Source organism: Schistocerca gregaria, chromosome 4 (genome assembly GCF_023897955.1).
Source record: "Schistocerca gregaria isolate iqSchGreg1 chromosome 4, iqSchGreg1.2, whole genome shotgun sequence".
In the NCBI taxonomy this organism is placed as follows: domain Eukaryota; kingdom Metazoa; phylum Arthropoda; class Insecta; order Orthoptera; family Acrididae; genus Schistocerca; species Schistocerca gregaria.
Genome location: NC_064923.1, coordinates 262,964,547 through 262,985,500, shown reverse-complemented (window position 1 = coordinate 262,985,500; position 20,954 = coordinate 262,964,547). Strand labels below are relative to the sequence as shown.

General features: G+C 38.9%; 1 protein-coding gene across 12 annotated transcripts in view; it reads right to left on the bottom strand.

Annotated features, from left to right (window-relative positions):
- LOC126268160 (protein lingerer-like) overlaps positions 1 to 20,954 on the bottom strand; it is a 317,435-nt gene that overhangs the window by 21,114 nt on the left and 275,367 nt on the right. For 4 of the 12 annotated variants that reach the window (XM_049973713.1, XM_049973709.1, XM_049973711.1 and 1 more), the window contains exons 16-20: positions 19,167 to 19,322; positions 16,675 to 16,800; positions 15,721 to 15,978; positions 15,439 to 15,612; positions 993 to 1,036 (exon numbers count right to left, since the gene is read on the bottom strand). In XM_049973713.1, coding sequence (XP_049829670.1) covers positions 1,031 to 1,036; positions 15,439 to 15,612; positions 15,721 to 15,978; positions 16,675 to 16,800; positions 19,167 to 19,322 — 720 coding nt within the window. In that variant the 3' untranslated portion in view covers positions 993 to 1,030. The remainder of the gene's footprint in view (positions 1 to 992; positions 1,037 to 15,438; positions 15,613 to 15,720; positions 15,979 to 16,674; positions 16,801 to 19,166; positions 19,323 to 20,954) is intronic. The other 8 variants (XM_049973717.1, XM_049973714.1, XM_049973715.1 and 5 more) reach the window with 3 other exon arrangements.

Genomic DNA, 20,954 nt, shown 5'->3' with positions numbered 1-20,954 from the left:
TTTCTTGACAAACATTAGATTTAAGTTCACCTAAAGTGTGTGGATCTGATTTGTATGCTCTCTTTTAATGCCAAGAGAGAAAAATCACAGGGGGTTAAATCAGAGAACCGCCATATGTTGTTAGTGATAATTGCTTCTTGAACAGTCATGAATTATGTAAGGCATTCCAGATTTTGTGAATTAATTTATCCATCTACATTGGACCATGAGTCATGCGAAAAGAAAGTTAGGTGAGAGTCAATTTCCCTGTGATGCATCTTATTCAAAATTCAGTCACAAAATGCAACCTTTTTACAGAGTCTTGGCCTACAGCTATTTTATAAGGCTGTAACTTCATTAACTTTAATGCCATTTGAACAGATCCACACGAAATTCCCATTTGCTAGAAAGATGTCAAACTGGTTTATTTTAGATCCTTCCAGAGCATGCCCAATGTTGTCCAGTTATTTCTGTGAGTAATGTAAATGGTTGTGTATGTTTCCTTCTGTGAATACTGTAAATTATTGTGTATGTTTCCTGTCAAGAACAATTCTTGTTTCTTGAAATTTATGTATCAATTATTCGATTAGGAACTTTAACACCAGTAAATTCCTCTTGAAATAATGTCTTCACTGCACGTGTTGATTCTGTACGAACATATGGATTACACTCTAATACTCTTTGGTAAACAGAATACTAGTACTTCACCATTTCATTTGAAACATTTTCACTCAATAAATTATATTATGTTGTCTAATAAACATGTGCTACCTGTGCAAACAAAGCCCATGCAGCACAGGGGAAATGTACTCCTTGTCAGTGCTAGCACCGGCTGTGCCCGTCGGCCAACAAAATCCCTGCCAGGCAGTTGCATTAAGGATTGATCACACGGTACCTTATGATAGCATAAAGCTGAAACCAGAGCTGAATTCATAAAAGAAAAGTTTCTCTGTTGTTGCAGAGTTATGTACCTAATTCACTTAGTACCAATTCACAAGTAGCATGAAACATACCCATTTTCAGCAGCTCCAGGTGCCTATCTCATCCTCATCTAAACCTGTAACAACACAAACATAGTTAAATCAACTACATGAAAGGTCTCTCTCTCTCTCTCTCTCTCTCTCTCTCTCTCTCTCTCTCTCACACACACACACACACACACACACACACACACAATGCATGCCTTTCACAATTTCCTGAGAAACAGATGATTTTTAAAAAGTTGCTGAAACATCATGATAAGACCAAGTTGCTTTCTTCTCATGAAAATCAAATGAAAAATTTAATTTAGTTATTTCTCATATGTAGGGGTAAGCCCTGTCTGTCTCACAGAAGTACAGAAATCAGACAAAAATATCGATGGTAGCCAATGAAAACCTTGTACCTTCGTCTGAGTGTGGAAACACTTTAATTGCAGCAACCGGTAGCTCCACAATCAAAGGGCAATTCCATGTCAAATCAACAAGTGCTACAACCTGAACCTCTCATATTTTTTTTCTTAAATTAAGTATGCATATATTACTCATAAATCATAACACAAATTAATTTTTTTACATTTTTCTGACGAAAAGTTACCGAATAATGGACATTCAAAAACTGAAAAGATGACAAATTTTTGACTCTCAGGACAATGTTGTTTTCTTTACAACTCTTGTTCTAATTAAGCTAGAACAATCAAATTTACTTCATTGGAAAGCTCCAAACGTCATTAGTTTAATATATATACAGAAATTGTTAAAGAAAACATTGTTGAATGTACAGAATTTTGAAAAACTGTATTTTTAAAATATATATATACACACACATCAGATCTCTGGTTGCTTTCTACTTCACCTTTATCTCTCCCCATCTATTTTCATTTTCATTTCAGCCTCATGTTACACTTTCCACCTTCTAATACCATGTCACCCTCACAACACCCCAACAACGACCCCATTAAGTTTTATTTACATTCCCTCCGCCAACATGTCTTCGCCCTAGCCAGATTACGCTCCCATATTTTATTTTCTCAGGCTTGTCTGACATTTGGCATTACCCCCCAAAGGCCTCACACTTAAAAGTCCCCATCTCTGGCTGCAACCCTTCTTTCCATCAGTCCCTATACCAGTTCCAAACTGAACAATCCATTGCCCTCACCCACCTCATCCTTCACCTACACATCAACTCAGCCAATGAAAACATCTGTCAACTCCTATCCTTAATAAAAATCCTCAATCTTTCCTCTCCCACATCCACACCGGCTGTTCAGAGCATCCTCCTACAGGCCAACCGCAAATTAGAACAGCATGCCACCCTCCACCTCAAAAAACTATCCAATCTCCTGGCTTCCCACCTCCGGAAAGGCAACTCACTCACCCTTCACAACCATTCCAGCAAACCTCAACCTCTTCTCATTGCACACAAACCCAGTCTCTCCCATCTACTCAATCTCCCACTTCCAGCTCCACTCCCCCCAACACCTCAAAATTCTAGTAAACACAATCTGGAACCACAACACCCCAATTCAGTAGTTAATCTTTCCTCCAAACCTCTCTCCTATATCCGAAACCTCTGTCTTATCCAAAGGCCTCACCTTCAGCCCCACTCCCAGACTCGACCAAACAGCCCTCGTTAAAGATTTACTGTCCTACACTTTTACTCTCTGCTGGAAATATCACTTTGCCACAAAGAAAAATGATCCTAATCCTACTCCTAATGATCCAACTCACCAAGACTCTATCCAAATTGAACCCTGCATGGAACAGTTCCGTCCTCCGTCACAGCAGAACCCACCTCCTCTTCCTGAAAATCACCCTCTCCAAACCTTCCAGGAATTTCTGACTTACAGCCTTGCCTCTCAATCCTTCTTCAAAAACCTTAATCCTACTCCCAACATCACCACTGCTGAAGCCCAGGTTATCCATGATCTGAAGGCTGACCGATCCTCCGTCATTCTTCTGGCAGACAAGGGTTTCACGACCGTGGTACTTGATCGTCAGGAGTATGTGGATGAGGGACTGTGTCAGCTTTCAGACAACACCACATACAAAGTTTGCCAAGGTAATCCATTCCTGATGTCCAGGTGGGGCTTCAAGAAATCCTCAGAATCTTAGGCCCCCTACAAAACCTTTCACCTGACTCCATCAACCTCCTGACCCCACCCACACCCCTACCTTCTACCTAAAATTCAAAAACCCAATCATCCCGGCCGCCCCATTGTAGCTGGTTACCAAGCCCCCACAGAACTTATCTCTGCCCATGGAGATCAACACCTTCAACCCATTACATGCAGTCTCTCATCCTTCATCAAAGACACCAACCACTTTCTTGAACGCCTGGAATCCTTACCCAATCTGTTACCCCCGGAAACCACCCTTGTAACCATTGATGCCACTTCCTTATACACAAATATTCCATACGTCCAGGGCCTCACTGCGATGGAGCACTTCCTTTCATGCCGATCACCTGCCACCCTACCTAAAACCTCTTTCCTCATTACCTTAGCCAGCTTCATCCCGACCCACAACTACTTCACTTTTGAAGGCCAGACATACCAACAATTAAAGGGAACAGCCATGGGTACCAGGATGGCCCCCTCGTACACCAACCTATTCATGGGTCACTTAGAGGAAGCCTTGTTGGTTACCAAGGACTGCCAAACCAAAGATTTGTACAGATTTATTGATGACATCTTCATGATCTGAACTCACAGTGAAGAACTACTCCAGAATTTCCTCTCCAACCTCAACTCCTTTGGTTCCATCAGATTCACCTGGTCCTACTCCAAATCCCATGCCACTTTCCTTGACATTGACATCCATCTGTCCAATGGCCAGCTTCACACGTCCGTCCACATAAAACCTACCAACAAGCAACAGTACCTCCATTATGACAGCTGCCACCCATTACACAGCAAACAGTCCCTTCCCTACAGCCTAAGTCTTCGTGGCAAACGAATCTGCTCCAGTCTGGAACCCCTGAACCATTACACCAACAACCTGAAAACAGCTTTCACATCCCACAACTACCCTCCTGACCTGGTACAGAAGCAAATAACCAGAGCCACTTCCTCATCCCCTCAAACTCAGAACCTCCCACAGAAGAACCACAAAGTGCCCCACTTCTGACAGGATACTTTCCGGGACTGGATCAGACTCTGAATGTGGCTCTCCAGCAGGGATATGACTTCCTCAAATCCTTCCCTGAAATGAGATCTGTTGTTGTTGTTGTTGTGGTCTTCAGTCCCCAGACTGGTTTGATGCAGCTCTCCATCCTGTGCAAGCTGCTTCATCTCCCACTACCTACTGCAACCTACATCCTTCTGAATCTGCTTAGTGTGGTCATCTCTTGGTCTCCCTCTACAACTTTTACCCTGCACGCTGCCCTCCAATACTAAATTGGTGATCCCTTAATGCCTCAAAACGTGTCCTAACCAACCGACCCCTTCTTCTAGTCCGGTTGTATCACAAACTCCTCTTCTCCCCAATCCTGTTAAATACTTCCTCATTAGTTATGTGGTCTACCCATCTAATCTTCAGCATTCTTCTGTAACACCACATTTCAAAATGCTTCTATTCTCTTCTTGTCCGAACTATTTATCGTCCATCTTCACTTCCATACATGGCTACACTCCATACAAATACTTTCAGATATGACTTCCTGACACTTAAATCTATACTCAATGTTAACAAATTTCTCTTCTTCAGAAACACTTTCCTTGCCATTGCCAGTCTACATTTTATATCTTCTACTTCGACCATCATCAGTTATTTTGCTCCCCAAATAGCACATCTCCGTTACTACTTTAAGTGTCTCATTTCCTAACCCAACTCCCTCAGCATCACCCGACTTAATTTGACTACATTCCATTATCCTCGTTTTGCTTTTGTTGATATTCATCTTATTTCCTCCTTTCAAGACACTATCCACTCCATTCAACTGCTCTTCCAAGTCCATTGCTGTCTGACAGAATTACGATGTCATCGGCGAACCTCAAAGTTTCTCCCCGGATTTTAATACCTACTCCGAATTTTTCTTTTGTTTCCTTCACTGCTTGCTCAATATACAGATTGAATAACATCGGGGAGAGACTACAACCATGTCTCACTCCCTTCCCATCCACTGCTTCCTTTCATGTCCCTCGACTCATATAACTGCCATCTGGTTTCTGTACAAATTGTAAATAGCCTTTCGCTCCCTGTATTTTACCCCTGCCACCTACAGAATTTGAAAGATAGTATTCTAGTCAACATTGTCAAAAGCTTTCTCTAAGACTACAAATTCCAGAAACGTAGGTTTGCCCGTCCTTAATCAAGCTTCTAAGGTAAGTCGTAAAGTCAGTATTGCCTCACGTGTTCCAACATTTCTAAGGAATCCAAACTTATCTTCCCCTACGTCGGCTTCTACTAGTTTTTCCATTCGTCTGTAAAGAATTTGCATTAGTATTTTGCAGCTGTGACTTATTAAACTGATAGTTCGGTAATTTTCACATCTGTCAACGCCTGCTTTCTTTGGGATTGGAATTATTATATTCTTCTTGAAGTCTGAGGGTATTTCGCCTGTCTCATACATCTTGCTCACCAGATGGTAGAGTTTCGTCAGGAATTGCTCTCCCGAGGCCGTCAGTAGTTCCAATGGAATGTTTACTCCGGGGGCCTTGTTTTGACTCAGGTCTTTCAGTGCTCTGTCAAACTCTTCATGCAGTAACGCATCTCCCATTTCATCTTCATCTACATCCTCTTCCATTTCCATAATATTGTCCTCAATTACATCGCCCTTGTATAGACCCTCTATATACTCCTTCCACCTTTCTACTTTCCCTTCTTTGCTTAGAACTGGGTTTCCATCTGAGCTCTTGATGTTCATACAAGTGGTTCTCATATCTCCAAAGGTCTCTTTAATTTTCCTGTAGGCCGTATATATCTTACCCCTAGGTAGATAAGCCTTTACATCCTTACATTTGTCCTCCAGCCATCACTCGTTAGCCATTTTGCACTTCCTGTCGATCTCATTTTTGAGACATTTGTATTCCTTTTTGCCTGCTTCAGTTACTGCATTTTTAGATTTTCTACTTTCATCAATTAAATTCAATAGACAGTATCTATCTTACCCCTAGTGAGATAAGCCTCTACATCCTTACATTTGTCCTCTAGCCACCATGCTTAGCCATTTTGCACTTCCTGGCGATTTAATTTTTGAGATGCCTGTATTCTTTTTGTCTGCTTCATTTATTGCATTTTTATATTTTCTCCTTTCATCAATTAAATTCTATATTTCTTCTGTTACCCAAGGGTTTCTACTAGCCCTCGTCTTTTTATATACTTGATTCTGTGCTGCCTTCACTACTTCATCCCTCAGAGCTACCCATTCTTCTTCTTCTGTACTTCTTTCCCCCATTCTTGTCAATTGTTCCCTTATGCTTTCCCTGAAACCCTGTACAACCTCTGGTTTAGTCAGTTTATCCAGGTCTCATGTCCTTAAATTCCCACCTTTTTGCAGTTTCTTCAGTTTTAATCTACAGGTCATAACCCACATCTGCCCCTTGAAATGTCCTACAATTTAAAACCTGGTTCCTAAATCGCTGTCTTACCATTATATAATCTATCTGAAACCGGCCAGTATCTCCAGGGTTCTTCCACGTATACAACCTTCTTTCATGACTCTTAAACCGAGTGTTAGCTATGATTAAGTTGTGCTCTGTGCAAAATTCTACCAGGCGGCTTCCTCTTTCATTTCTTTGCCCCAGTCCATATTCACCTACTATGTTTCCTTCTCTCCCTTTTCCCACTACCAAATTCCAGTCACCCATGACTATTAAATTTTCGTAACCCTTCACTATCTGAATAATTTCTTTTATTTGATCATACATTTCTTCGTCATCTGCAGAGCTAGTTGGCATATAAACTTGTACTACTGTAGTAGGTGTGGGCTTCGTATCTATCTTGGCCACAATAATCCGTTCACTATGCTGTTTGTAGCAGCTTACCCGCATTCCTATTTTCCTATTCATTATTAAACCTACTCCTGTATTACCCCTATTTGATTTTGTGTTTATAATCCTGAAGTCACTTGACCAGAAGTCTTGTTCCTCCTGCCACCGAACTTCACTAATTCCCACTATATCTAACTTTAACCTATCCATTTCCCTTTTTAAATTTTCTAACCTACCTGCCCGATTAAGGGATCTGACATTCCACGCTCCGATCCGTAGAACGCCAGTTTTCTTTCTCCTGATAACGACATCCTCTTGAGTAGCCCCCGCCCAGAGATCTGAATGGGGAACTATGTTACCTCCGGAATATTTTACTCAAGAGGACGCCATCATCATTTAATCACACAGTTCATGAAATCCTCCCCACTCCACCAAGAGTGTCTTTCCGCCGTTCACCTAACCCTCGTAACCTCTTAGTTCATCCCTATGAAATCCCCAAACCACCTTCCCTACCCTCTGGCTCCTACCCTTGTAACCACCCCGGTGTAAAACCTGTCCCATGCACCCTCCCACCACCACCTACTTCAGTCCTGTAACCCGGAAGGTGTACACGATCAAAGGCAGAGCCACGTGTGAAAGCACTCACGTGATTTACAAACTAACCTGCCTATACTGAAGCTTTCTATGTGGGAATGACCAGCAACAAACTGTCCATTCGCATGAATGGACACAGGCAGACAGTGTTTGTTGGTAATGAGGATCACCCTGTGGCTAAACATGGCTTGATGCACGGCCAGCACATCTTGGCACAGTGTTACACCGTCCGGGTTATCTGGATACTTCCCACTAACACCAACCTGTCAGAACTCGGGAAATGGGAACTTGACCTTCAGTATATCCACTCTTCTCGTTATACACCAGGCCTCAAACTCCGCTAATTTCAAGTTGCCGTCACTCATGTCTCACATGTCTTTCAACAAGATCTTTGCCTCTTTACTTCTGCCTCGACTGACATCTCTGCCCAAACTCTTTGCCTTTACAAATGTCTGCTTTGTATCTGTGTATGTGTGGATGGATATGTGTGTGTGTGTGCGCGCGCTTCTGTAATTAATAAATACAAAATGAAAACTTAAAATAAATAAATATATCTAAAAACAAAGATGAAGTAACTTACCATGCGAAAGTGTTGGCATGTTGATGGAAACACACACACACACACACACACACACACACACATATACAGACACAAGCAGACATTTGTAAAGGCAAATAAACAAACACAGAAAGATGAATACATGAGATCAGACCTAAATTCAGTTAGTAATTACTATTATTTACAAATAGGCATCCTATTACTGCACTTCTTCGTACTTTTAACTAATCAGTCTGTTGCGCATCAACATTTCTGCACTGGATAACTTATATGTTCGCCCTGTAGCAGTTTGAGGGTTTCACAATTGTCACTACTTCCCTACTGCTTATGGAAAAAATGTCTGGATGTCTCAGAAATGTAAAAGATCTCCATGTGGATGTAAGAAACTAACTGTGATTTCATCCTCCTCCTGATTTTTTTCAAGTACACTGGTTAACCACCAGTGTCCATTATAATCACAAGCAATATATCCTTTTATGTCTGAACGGTATTGTTATCACTGTCAGAAACTGTCACCAGTTCAATTTTACTATCATTAGAGCTTGAATACACTTTTGTTATTTTGTCCTTGCTAAAAGGAATAAAAGTGTGAAGTTTTTGTGTCCCTACAATTTTGCGGCATTTCTCAAATCTCTCCTAAGTTTCATTTCTTCATTTTTGTGATCTTCTTTAGTAGCAAACTTGAAGTTCATTCCTTCTATGTTATCCTTGGCAAACATATAAAGTTGTTTTGGTGTCATTATTTGATCACTGTATGGCCATTGCAGACTTGCCCGAGCTGCAAGTCATTTAACCTTCCCATGCGAGGTGGCTGAAAAATGCCATTCAGCTTCAGTTTGGGAATCATCTTCATAATGGCACAGGTTGATAAAGGTCTTCCTATTTTTATAATGAGCTGCTGCTCCATCAGAGAAATAATATATTTTTCTTGGTTTTCTACCGAATTTAACAATTGGGAAGTCCATCAAGTACGATTGGAACAAATGCACAGTAACAGTGTCATCCGTTAGGCATTCTGATATGATTACAAGACTTGTGTACTCGAGTTTGTTCCCATCCTTGTAATAAGACACAGACTCTGTGTGTAGCACTACTTCCAGCTAAAGAACAATTTTTGGGACATAAGACGTGCAAACTTCGAAAATCCAATGTGGAGATCTGGATGGTTGTCTTTAAAGTTGGCGTAAATTTCTTTCAAAATTACTTAAAACTAGCCATTTTTGTACTTGCAGTTTTTCTCCGTTATCTCTCACAGGCACAAAATTTTTTTTTCCCAGGCACTGCCCCGCTTATCTCATCAGAACAATTAAAGTTTCTAACAAAACCAGCAGTTGATTGATCAAGAGTCTTGCCAGGTTTTGGGTTTGGTGAAGACAAAATTCCCTTGGCCTTCATCAAATCTTTTACTCTTCAAGCCATATAATTTGTTATATTAATTTCATCTTGACGCTTCTTAACACTCCAGCTTTTAGGTAAAATGGTATGAATTTCCATCTGTTAACTTCGAGATGTACATGTATGAAATTTATCTTTTAGCTGACTGATCACCTCAGATTCTGCACGATCATGTACCTCTTCGTCATTTTCGGAACGAAGCAATGATACCTTTGTTTGAATTGTTGAAGTTAATTTAATTAGTTTTTCCTTAGTATATTTTGCTTCACACAGTCATTTCTTCTTAATTGACGATTCACCAATGGACTGCAAAGAAGCATTCAACCTTTCTAAGGCATCACTTGCTGCAATGTCTTGTACGTCACTATCACATAAAACCTTTTCACTTTCTTGTTTCACCACAGAATACAGCTCATCATTTTCTGAGCTTGATGTATCACAAATTTCTACTCGTGCAATTTTTTTAAGGCAGTTGTCACACACTTGTTGATTTAAAGTTAAAAAGGTTTTCTTGCTATCATGCATTGTGAAACAGGCCGTAAGTTTTTCTTGTGGCCCTTTTCATTAAATGGATTACAGCACAATGTGAAATTTTAGGCATTTTATATTTCTCAAGTGAACAAACTAATTTAAAAACATGTTTCTGAATCTGAAGTTGAATGCCCCAGCTTTCTGTATTCAAACATTAACTGGTTGTAGGCATACAAACTTACGGACTCTTGTGAGGTTTGTACAAAAGTACCTTTAAGCTAGATTTAAAACATTTCAGAGTTAATCACATAATTTCACTACAGCTTCCTCTCAAAAGAATGTGTGGGTCACTTTCAAGAATAGGTGAAAATTGCTGACAATATTAACCAGAAATAAAATACTGAATAGATTGCAGATAGTAACACCACAGAATCATTTTATATATAATCTTTAAAATGAGAGATAGCTTCTATTTTTCCCCCAATGGTTTTACAGCTATTAATAAATAGTTAGCACTAAAGTTTATATGCAGTTATTCGTTTCAAAAGTACAATTTGTGGATCATGTAACAAAATCTAACACTGTAATAATTTCATGTGTAGCAAAATAATAGAAATTCACCTGTCTGACTGTGATTTTGGAGAATCGTGGTAAACATAAAATTGCTTTTGATAGTGATCCCATGCTCATCCCAAGTTGAAACTTTCAAAATATGTAGATGTAAAGTATCTTTCACATATATTTTTTGAGAATTTTAAAAATGCAGTTTTTCAAAATTCGATTAAATTCATCAGTTGTTTTTATAAACAATGTGTGTGTATATATATTAAACTAATGATGTTTGGTATCATATGAAATCTCTTTAAAAGAGCTTTCCAATGAAGTAAAGTTTATTGTTCTAGCTTAATTAGAACATGAGTTATAAAGGAAACAACATTGTACCGCGAGTCAAAAATTTGTAAATTTTTCAATATTTGAAAGTCCATTACTCTGTAACTTTTCATCAGAAAAAATATGAAAAAAATAATTTGTGGTACTATTTATGAGTACTATAGGCATACTTAATTTCATTTAAATCCAAGAGGGTAAGATTGAAAATGATAGTTTCATTAGTTGATTTGACATGGAATGACCCCAAAACAAGACTTTAAAGTGCATGGATTTCTCTAATCTATCAATAATTAGGCTTCTACTATACAGTTACTCATGTGGCAAGCTTCAGGATCATTTTATATTGTTTCTTAAGAAACAATTTTTGCTTCACCAGTATGATTTTTTACTAAATGGAGTTATGCAGTTTTTATTGTTAACTATCAATATGGAAACACCATGAAAAATACATGCTTGAACTGCAGAGCAGATGCTAGCCAAGCCTGTAGATGGCACTCTTGTATTTAGTCATTAATGGCACCAGTGAAATGCCCTCAACATGTTGTAAGTATTAGATGTGGTCAGAACAGTGTTTGGTGTGGCTGTGAGTGCATTATGTCAATGCTCATGTAGTGGGTGCTTCCATAATCAAGGGAGCCAAAGCATTTGGGATTTCAAAGGGAACTGTAGTGGCGATTTATAATGTATATGCAGACAATGCAGACAAAAGTATGTGTTGAGTGGAAACAGTCATTAAAGGGGATTGTGACAAATAAGGGAAAGTCACTCATGAACATTATCAGCACCAAAACAGCATGAATATCAAGCTTCATACGCTGGGAATGGTATGGCAAGCTGGAATTCCAGAGCCATTTATCAGCGACGCACATGCCAATAACAGGACAGCGTGGTGCTGAAGCCATAAAACCAGGACTATGATGTAATCAAGGAACATAATTTGGCTAGATGATACTTTTTTCACATTGTTTCCACCATTGGGCAGCCAGATCACGGTATTCCACAATTACTCTGCAATACTGCCAAGGATTATGTCAGCAGTTTGGCTGACCAGATCTGGCCCATGGTACAATGTTCTCAAATGGTGATGCTGTTTTCAAAGACGACAGGTTTCCTGTTCACACATCTCTCATCGTCCAGGACTTTTTCTGTGAGAAAACCATGTCGTCTCTCTCCTGGCAACCAGTCACTGGACCTCAATATTATTGAACCTTTGTGATTTACTCTGGAGAGAAGTGTGCGTAACTGTTAACCACCTCCTTCAGCATTACCTGAGGTTGTCACTATTTTGCAGGAAGAATGGTGTAAGTCATACAATACCTGTATTTATCCATTCCAAGACAACTGGAATCTCTGAATGCCAATAATTTTCCTACGCTGGACATGGTAATGCGTTTTTCATATCTCCATAATTTTCTCCACAAACCGACCCCCGCCCCCCCTTTTATGTCTACACATAACGTCTATTGCATTTTTTTAATGGCACAAATGTTGCTGATAAAATTTATTTTGTTTTTACTTGTGGCCAACATTAAAAAAAAAAAATGTGGCACATTTCTTCCAAAATACTGTCACACTCAAATTCTTTAAGTGAAACATACTGCAACTTTCATCTGAGATTTGAACTGCATAGACTGTTTTATACATCACTAATCACACATTACAATATTGTACACTTTCCCAATGAGGTCATTTATGGTTGATGTTCTGAGACATACTTCAGAAGGATTACTAAGCCACATTTGAATTGAGTTCCCTGTCTTAAGAACTGAAAATGAAGCAGCACATTTCACACAGTCTGCTCTCTAATTCTATAATTTAATCATATCAATGCTAACTTGTGTCAGGCAAAATATGCCACTTTGGCCACTCACGACTTTACCATACAGTTCTAGGATCTGCCTCCTTGAACATCTTACTGAATCACATGTGGAGTAACTTAATCGCAATCCCTTGGAAATAATCCTCACAGGTACTCTCATTTGTGCAATCAACATAATTTTATTGTTGTACATTAAGTACCATAACATCTGCAACTCTTGCTGTAGCAATACCGAAAGCTTGTTAAAATATAATCTCCATTGCATTGCACATCTACAATTTTTGTATGTTAGCCTCTCTCTCTCTGTCATTGGCTATATAATAACAGATCAGGAATTCAGGAAGGCTGCGAGGGACACACTTGTATTCAGGGGATTCTTTGATGACACTGATCATTATTTAATCTGCAGTGAAATTGGGATTGTGAGGCCGAAAGTGCAGGAGGTCAGGTCCATATGTAGGAGGATAAGAGTGGAGAAAACTTCAGGATACGGAAATCAGGCACAAGTACGTAACAGCGATCTCAGAAAGGTACCAGTTAGTTGAATGTAGTCAATTACAGTCATTGGAAAAGGAACGGACAAGGTACAGGGACACAGTACTAGAAGTGGCTAAAGATTGTCTTGGAACAGTACTGTGTAAAAGAAGGATGAAGCAAACAGCATGGTGGAATGACACAGTCAAGGCAGCCTGTAAAAGGAAAAAGAAGGCGTATCAAAAATGGCTACATACTAGAACTCAGGTAGACAGAGAAAGTTATGTTGAAGAGAGAAACAAAGCCAAACAGATAATTGCAGCATCCAAGAAGAAATCTTGGGAAGACTTTGAAAACAGGTTGGAGACTATGGGTCAAGCTGCTGGAAAACCATTCTGCAGTGTAATTAGCAGTCTTTGAAAGGGAGGTAAGAAGGAAATGACAAGTATTTTGGATAGGTCAGGAAAACTGCTGGTGAATCCTGTGGATGCCTTGGGCAGATGGAGGGAACATTTTGAAGAGTTGCTCAATGTAGGTGAAAATACGATCAGCAATGTTTCAGATTTTGAGGTAGAATGGGATAGGAATGATGATGGAAATAGGATCACATTTGAGGAAGTGGAGAAAATGGTCAACAGATTTCAGTGCAATAAAGCAGCTGGGGTGGATGAAATTAAGTTGGAACTTATCAAATATAGTGGAACGTCAGGTCTTAAATGGCTACACAGGATAACTGAAATGGCCTGGGAGTCGGGACAGGTTCCATCAGACTGGACAAAAGCAGTAATCACACCAATCTTTAAACATGGAAACAGAAAAGATTGTAACAACTACAGAGGTATCTCTTTAATCAGCGTTGTGGGTAAAATCTTCTCAGGTATTGTTGGAAGGAAAGTCCGAGTATTAGTTGAGGACCAATAGGATGAAAATCAGTGTCGGTATAGGCCTCTTAGAGGTTGTCAGGACCAGATCTTTAGCTTACGGCAAATAATGGAGAAGTGTTATGAATGGAACAGGGAATTGTATCTATGCTTTATAGATCTAGAAAAGGCATATGACCGGTTTCCTAGGAGGAAGTTATTGTCTGTTCTACGGAATTATGGAATAGGAGGCAAACTTTTGCAAGCAATTAAAGGTCTTTACATGGATAGTCAGGCAGCAGTTAGAGTTGACGGTAAATTGAGTTCATGGTTCAGAGTAGTTTCAGGGGTAAGACAAGGCTGCAACCTGTCTCCACTGTTGTTCATGGATCATATGTAGAAAACAATAGACTGGCTGGGTGAGGTTAAGATGGGTGAACATGAAATAAGCAGTCTTGCATATGCTGATGACTTAGTTGTGATGGCAGACTCGATTGAAAGTTCCCAAAGTAATATTTCAGAGCTAGATCAGAAATGTAAGGACTATGGTATGAAGGTTAGCATCTCCAAAACGAAAGACATCCAAAACGAAAGTAATGTCAGTGGGAAAGATATATTAACGGATTGAGTGCGAAATAGGAGGAACAAAGTTAGAACAGGTGGACAGTTTCAAGTACTTGGGATGCATATTCTCACAGGATGGCAACATAGTGAAAGAACTGGAAGCGAGGTGTAGCAAAGCTAATGCAGTGAGTGCTCAGCTACGATCTACTCTCTTCTGCAAGAAGGAAGTCAGTACCAAGACTAAGTTATCTGTGCACCGTTCAATCTTTCGACCAACTTTGTTGTATGGGAGCAAAAGCTGGGTGGATTCAGGTTACCTTATCAACAAGGTTGAGGTTACGAATATGAAAGTAGCTAGGATGATTGCAGGTACTAGTAGATGGGAACAATGGCAGGAGGGTGTCCACAATGAGGAAATCAAAGAAAAACTGGGAATGAACTCTATAGATGCAGCAGTCAGGATGAACAGGCTTAGATGGTGGGGTCATGTTACACGCATGGGAGAAGCAAGGTTACCCAAGAGACTCATGGGTTCAGCAGTAGAGGGTAGGAGGAGTTGGGGCAGACCAAGGAGAAGGTACCTGGATTCGGTTAAGAAAGATTTTGAAGTAATAGGTTTAACATCAGAGGAGACACCAATGTCAGCACTGAATAGGGGATCATGGAGGAATTTTGTAAGGGGGCTATGCTCCAGACTGAATGCTGAAAGGCATAATCAGTCTTAAATGATGATGATGAGCCTCTCTCTCAAAATACTATACTCCTACAGCCCTAAGCTTTTCTATGGGTCTCTTACTTTCTTACCTGAGAAGCTTAAAAGTACACTTTTTGTGTAAGCAAATATTGCCCCCACTTCTAATCAGCACTGTTCTGATAGAATTTATACTTCTAGTCCTATGACAAATTGTGGAATTGTCCTTACCTGATGCAATGGCTGGTGCATTAGAGTAGTTGAGTGATGTTGCTGATGTGGTGGTATAGCAGGAATAAACAGATGAGGTGTGTACGCTCCACTAGGAGCTATTGGTGTGCTCTGACTGCCAGGCAAGTTGAATGGCGGTGGTGTACCAGAATGGAATCCTTGTTTATCATATGACTACAAAACAAAAATCAGATCATCAAACCAACTGACACTCTGGTTTTTAAAAGAGTAAAGGAGTTTTTTTATTTCATACAAAAAAATAAAAACTTGTCTTTGACTTACATTAACTTTCCCTATAGCAACATGTGATTTGCCATACATCGTTGCACTCAGATCTGCACCAGAGGACCCTGTTGAACCAGTGTTTGCACCCACTCCAGTCTTACTCTGTGATTGACTACCAGCAACATAGCCACTTTTACTATAGTCTTGATTCTGCGTCAACCCATCATAGCCAGATGCATAACCAGACCCGTATGTACCAGGCTTAGGATACTGTGATGTCGTCGTCGTACCATGTGCATTTGTGGCAGGTGGCATCTGTTCAAGCACAATGAAAGCAAAAAGTGTCACGATGGGTTTCAACTTTCCAAGAATGTTTCAGAACATTGGCAGATGACAGCAAATTACCAGACAGTGTCCACGAACATACAATATTAAAGTGTGTTTAATGACAGTATAATAATAAACCACAATCTTAAAAATGAAAATGAGTGAATAAAAGTCACAATAGTGTTAAAGGAAGATGCTCAGAACTGTGTTCAAATCACGCATGCAACACTATGGAGACATTTTCCTTACATAATTTATTAATCATGTATGGAATATTACTAACGATGGTCTGAGACTGTACTACGTAGCAAGCCTGCTAGGTTTTAAAATTAAGTATTCCACTATCATAAACTTGATTTTTACAGAGGTCTTCTGACTACAAGTCACATTAACTACTTTTATCTTTAGTTTGTAACTATCATCAACTGCATAAATTTCCATCATCTGCAATACTGAATGAAGCAGTTATCCAGAACCAAAAAGAAAGAAGTTTACAACAAAGGATCACATCAGGAAAACACAGAAATTCACTTTGCAGATCAGTTTGTTCTACAAATTTCATTGTGCCACAATAAAACTCACAACTTCAAAATTTACTTTATTTATTGTAACTGTATCAGTGTTTCTGTTTCCTGTATTCTATACAATGTTTAAAAAAATAGGAACAGAAATAATAATACAGACCTGATATATGGCAGGAGTCCCATACTGGAAACTGCCAGGCATCATGCCACCACCATAGAAGTATGCATAACCAGGAGGCAGGGCAGATGGGTTTAACATCGGCTGCTGATGTGCCTGTGTTGCATTCTGCAAAATTAGTAACTCAAAATTGCCTATTTCACACATTACGACACGTCAATTCACACAAATATTAGGAAATTTATTTTGAGATACATGGCAGTTTTACAGGATAATATAAGTTTAATAATTCTCTAATGCGTTCATCACTGTAACTAAGTTACATTTAAATAGGAACCAAATAATTGCTTAACCAATATTTAGAATGATAATTTAATTTCTCCAAATTAAAAAGGAGTACCTATGGACTACAATATCAATAAAAAGAGAGCACCAAAACACTGTACACAAAAGGAAAAAAAGACATAATTGTAGCAGAAGTGCCTAGTCACTAATGGCATACTTACGAGACACGTAACATGTGCATTTATGAATGAACAATACTGTTGTCAAGTGTGATAAAACTGTCTTTCAATTATACAAAAAGAAGCACACACAACCATAAAAAGCAAGCAATAAGTTAATAAAAGGAATACTATGGTGTATAAAATTTTTCTTTCTGGTACTTATCTCAAAAACATTAATTATTTAGGGTCTCTGAAATAAATCTAATCAACCATCCCCCTAAATTTGTTATAGTAAAGTTTTGATACAGAAGACAAATACTTAATAAAAATTTCATTCTTCCCACAACCAAGAACATCACTTCTCCCCACTCCAAGGTAAGCTGCAAAGTGTAGTACGTAAGAAAAATTACACAATGAGACAAGTACACCATCAAATCTGCATAGTGATTAGTTCTCCACCTTTAACAGTAAAACTGGAACCACAGAGTAATGTAATACATGGAACCAAATCAGTGTTTCATCTTAAATGTGGATGCACATGCAATAACCAAAATATATTCTGTCCAAACGGTAACTTACTAACTTGCATTTCCCCACTTGTTCCTCTAGTGAAGGAACAAATACACCAGTTTTCTACAAACAATGTGTAATGCAGGAAGTTGTATAGTGCATGCAAGTAGTAACACAAACTAAGCTAGACATACTAGGATGAACTTGCATATGAAAGAGCATTAGGAGAATTGGTTTGTTGTTAAATGAAGCACAAAAGGATGCACAGCAACATATCATCAATACTCTGGCCAAGGCAAAGTGAATGACAAAGTCTGGGAAATCAGTTACTGTGATAATGTTGCAAGTGTGTGTGTGTGTGTGTGTGTGTGTGTGTGTGTGTGTGTGGGGGGGGGGGGGGGGGGGGGGTGTTCTCGCGAAAAAACAAGGACTATGCAGAGCTGCACAGCTTTTACAAAGCCTTCATTGCTTAATGAATTAATTATTTCTACGGAATGCTATTCATAAGTGCTTACTTTAACAAAGTCATTAATGGATTCAAAGTTTGTGGTTGTTACATTAGTCAGGCAAAAAGTGCAAAAGCAATCAAAAAACCATCACAAAATGACCTTTGAGGCAATTTTTGCTGTAACATAGATAAGAGAAATTGAACTGGAAGGGAAGTAACAAGTTAGGCAACTCTCATGATGCCATCTGTTGTGTGCACTGAAAAGTATCAATTTGAGACAAAGTTGTTTACAAAAATCTTAGGTGATTATTCCCTTATATTGTGTGTGAGCGTACCTACATATATTACTCTTCACGAATGGCATACTGCGAGCCTTCTCCCACTGAGTGGTTTGATAAATATATAGCACATGGATCCAAAATAGATTACACATTAGATTGTAGCTCATCATGACTCATTCTTATCTAAATATTCCCAATAACTTAACTGTGCCCAAATCCTGAAGCCAGAAGTGTGTACTGCACAGTTATTTTTAACTCTGATGTATCTACAATTTTAAAGCACTGATTGCCAAATAGGGTTTGTCATATATTCTTGAGTTCTACACACAGCGTTTCTCATTTGTAGGGTATTAACTGTATTAACTGCCATGAAATGAGACACTGTGCATTCTCAGTCTAAAGTACTAATAAGCTTGAAACACAAAGGAAACCTTATCAATCTAATTTATAATGAAACTATTAGTTATTAAATGTTTTCTAAAGCTCCTCATTATTCCATTCTGGATTGTGAAGCTGGATAGTACATTTTCAAAACAAGATGACAGCAACTTTAAGTGGGAGAAAAAACAGTTGCAAATAGCACACAGTTTGTATAAACCTCCGGAGTTTTGACTGTGTCATGAAAAACAACAAAGTAATTTGGTCCATGCCGGAAGTAACTTTCATATCTGGTGTACCAGACTTTACCTACAAAACCTCCAAATGTTCACTACAGCCTTTACTGTTCTATTGCAGAGAAAGCCAAACAGACTGAGCAAAAGCTATAAAAACCATATCAAGTTAACTACTAGTGTTTTCTTGAAAAATAACTCCATAAAACAATTAAGGAGGTATTATTTTGCTGCTTACCTGCTGTGAAAGTGTTGAAGGTACAGGTGACGCATTGTTGTCACCTCGTGTGTACCTGCCATCTGACATTGAATACGCTACACTAGCAAGGCCACCTTCCCTCCCCGTAGAGAGGCTCGTCGGCGCCTGGAAGCTCATGTCATAATAGCCAGGGGCCTATAAAAAGTACACCTTTATTTACACACAGTCTCCTTCCAAAATGTCTACACGAAGGAACATTAAAATGTGATAACTACAAAGATCTGGAAAGTGAGGGGGAGGGAGAAATATTTCTCCCACCAGTGAACAGAAGATTGGCACAAATTTATGGAAATGACCTACAAATATCTGAAATCAAATGGACATAAAATCTGGAAAGTATTATAGGGATCAAGTTATCCTGTACTGAATTATGTGGCAATATTTGAACAGATCTCAGCTTGTTGAGTTTATTTCCAAAATATTCTCTTCTTGTTTTCACAATTTACAACTATAAATCTTTCATTGTCTGGTCATTCTACAATTTTAATGTGAAAAAAAAACTATTTATGTTGCTGAGTTACCTTGTCAATTTCTTACAAAAACAATTGGTAATGATAAAAAAATGAATTAAGTGAACAGCATTATAATCATTGTGTTGGATAAAGAATGAGCTTGTTGGAATGGAACAACTGTGCAATTGTGACAACAAAACTTACAAGCAAAATTTGAAGTTTCAAGTTATGTAACAACCCTAAATGTATATTAAAGGAAATAATATAAAGTGGAAGATGCATAGTGATGAACTTCAGGTTTTGATGTCTTGAACATCAGCATTTTATGATATGCAAAATGCCTGGCTTTACCCCAGTTGTTGCTGTTTTATCAGCAGACATACAGATGTTTTACACCAGTGGTCATCTAACTTTGGTCCGCAGGCCACATATGTCCCAAACCAAGTATTCGTGGGGCCTTTGGTTTTCAGCTATACTTAACACTGTAATAATGTTCACCTAACAGCCATTGGTTGAATCCAAAAGCTCGAACTTGTGTTGAGGGCTTCCTAAGAGTTAACCTTTATGCTCTGTTGTTGTTGTCTTCAGTCCTGAGACTGGTTTGATGCAGCTCTCCATGCTACTCTATCCTGCGCAAGCTGCTTCATCTCCCAGTACCTACTGCAGCCTACATCCTTCTGAATCTGCTTAGTGTATTCATCTCTTGGTCTCCCACTACGATTTTTACCCTCCACACTGCCTCCAATACTAAAGTGGTGATCCCTTGATGCCTCAGAACGTGTCCTACCAACCAATCCCTTCTTCTAGTCAAGTTGTGACACAAACTCCTCTTCTCCACAATTCTATTCAATACTTCCTCATTAGTTATGTGACATACCCATCTAATCTTCAACATTCTTCTGTAGCACCACATTTCGAAAGCTTCTGTTCTCTTCTTGTCTGAACTATTTATCGTCCATGTTTCACTTCCATACATGGCTACGCTCCATACAAATACTTTCAGAAACGACATCCTGATACATAAATCTATATTCGATATTAACAAATTTCTCTTCTTCAGAAACGCTTTCCTTGCCATTGCCAGTCTACATTTTATATCCTCTCTACTTTGATCATCATCAGTTATTTTGCTCCCCAAATAGCAAAACTCCTTTACTACTTTAAGTGTCTCATCTCCTAACCTAATTCCCTCACCATCACCCGACTTAATTCGAATACATTCCATTATCCTCGTTTTGTTTTTGTTTATGTTCAGTAACAAATAAAAATACTTGCAGAAATAGTAATATTTTAATATACATTTAATAAAATTATG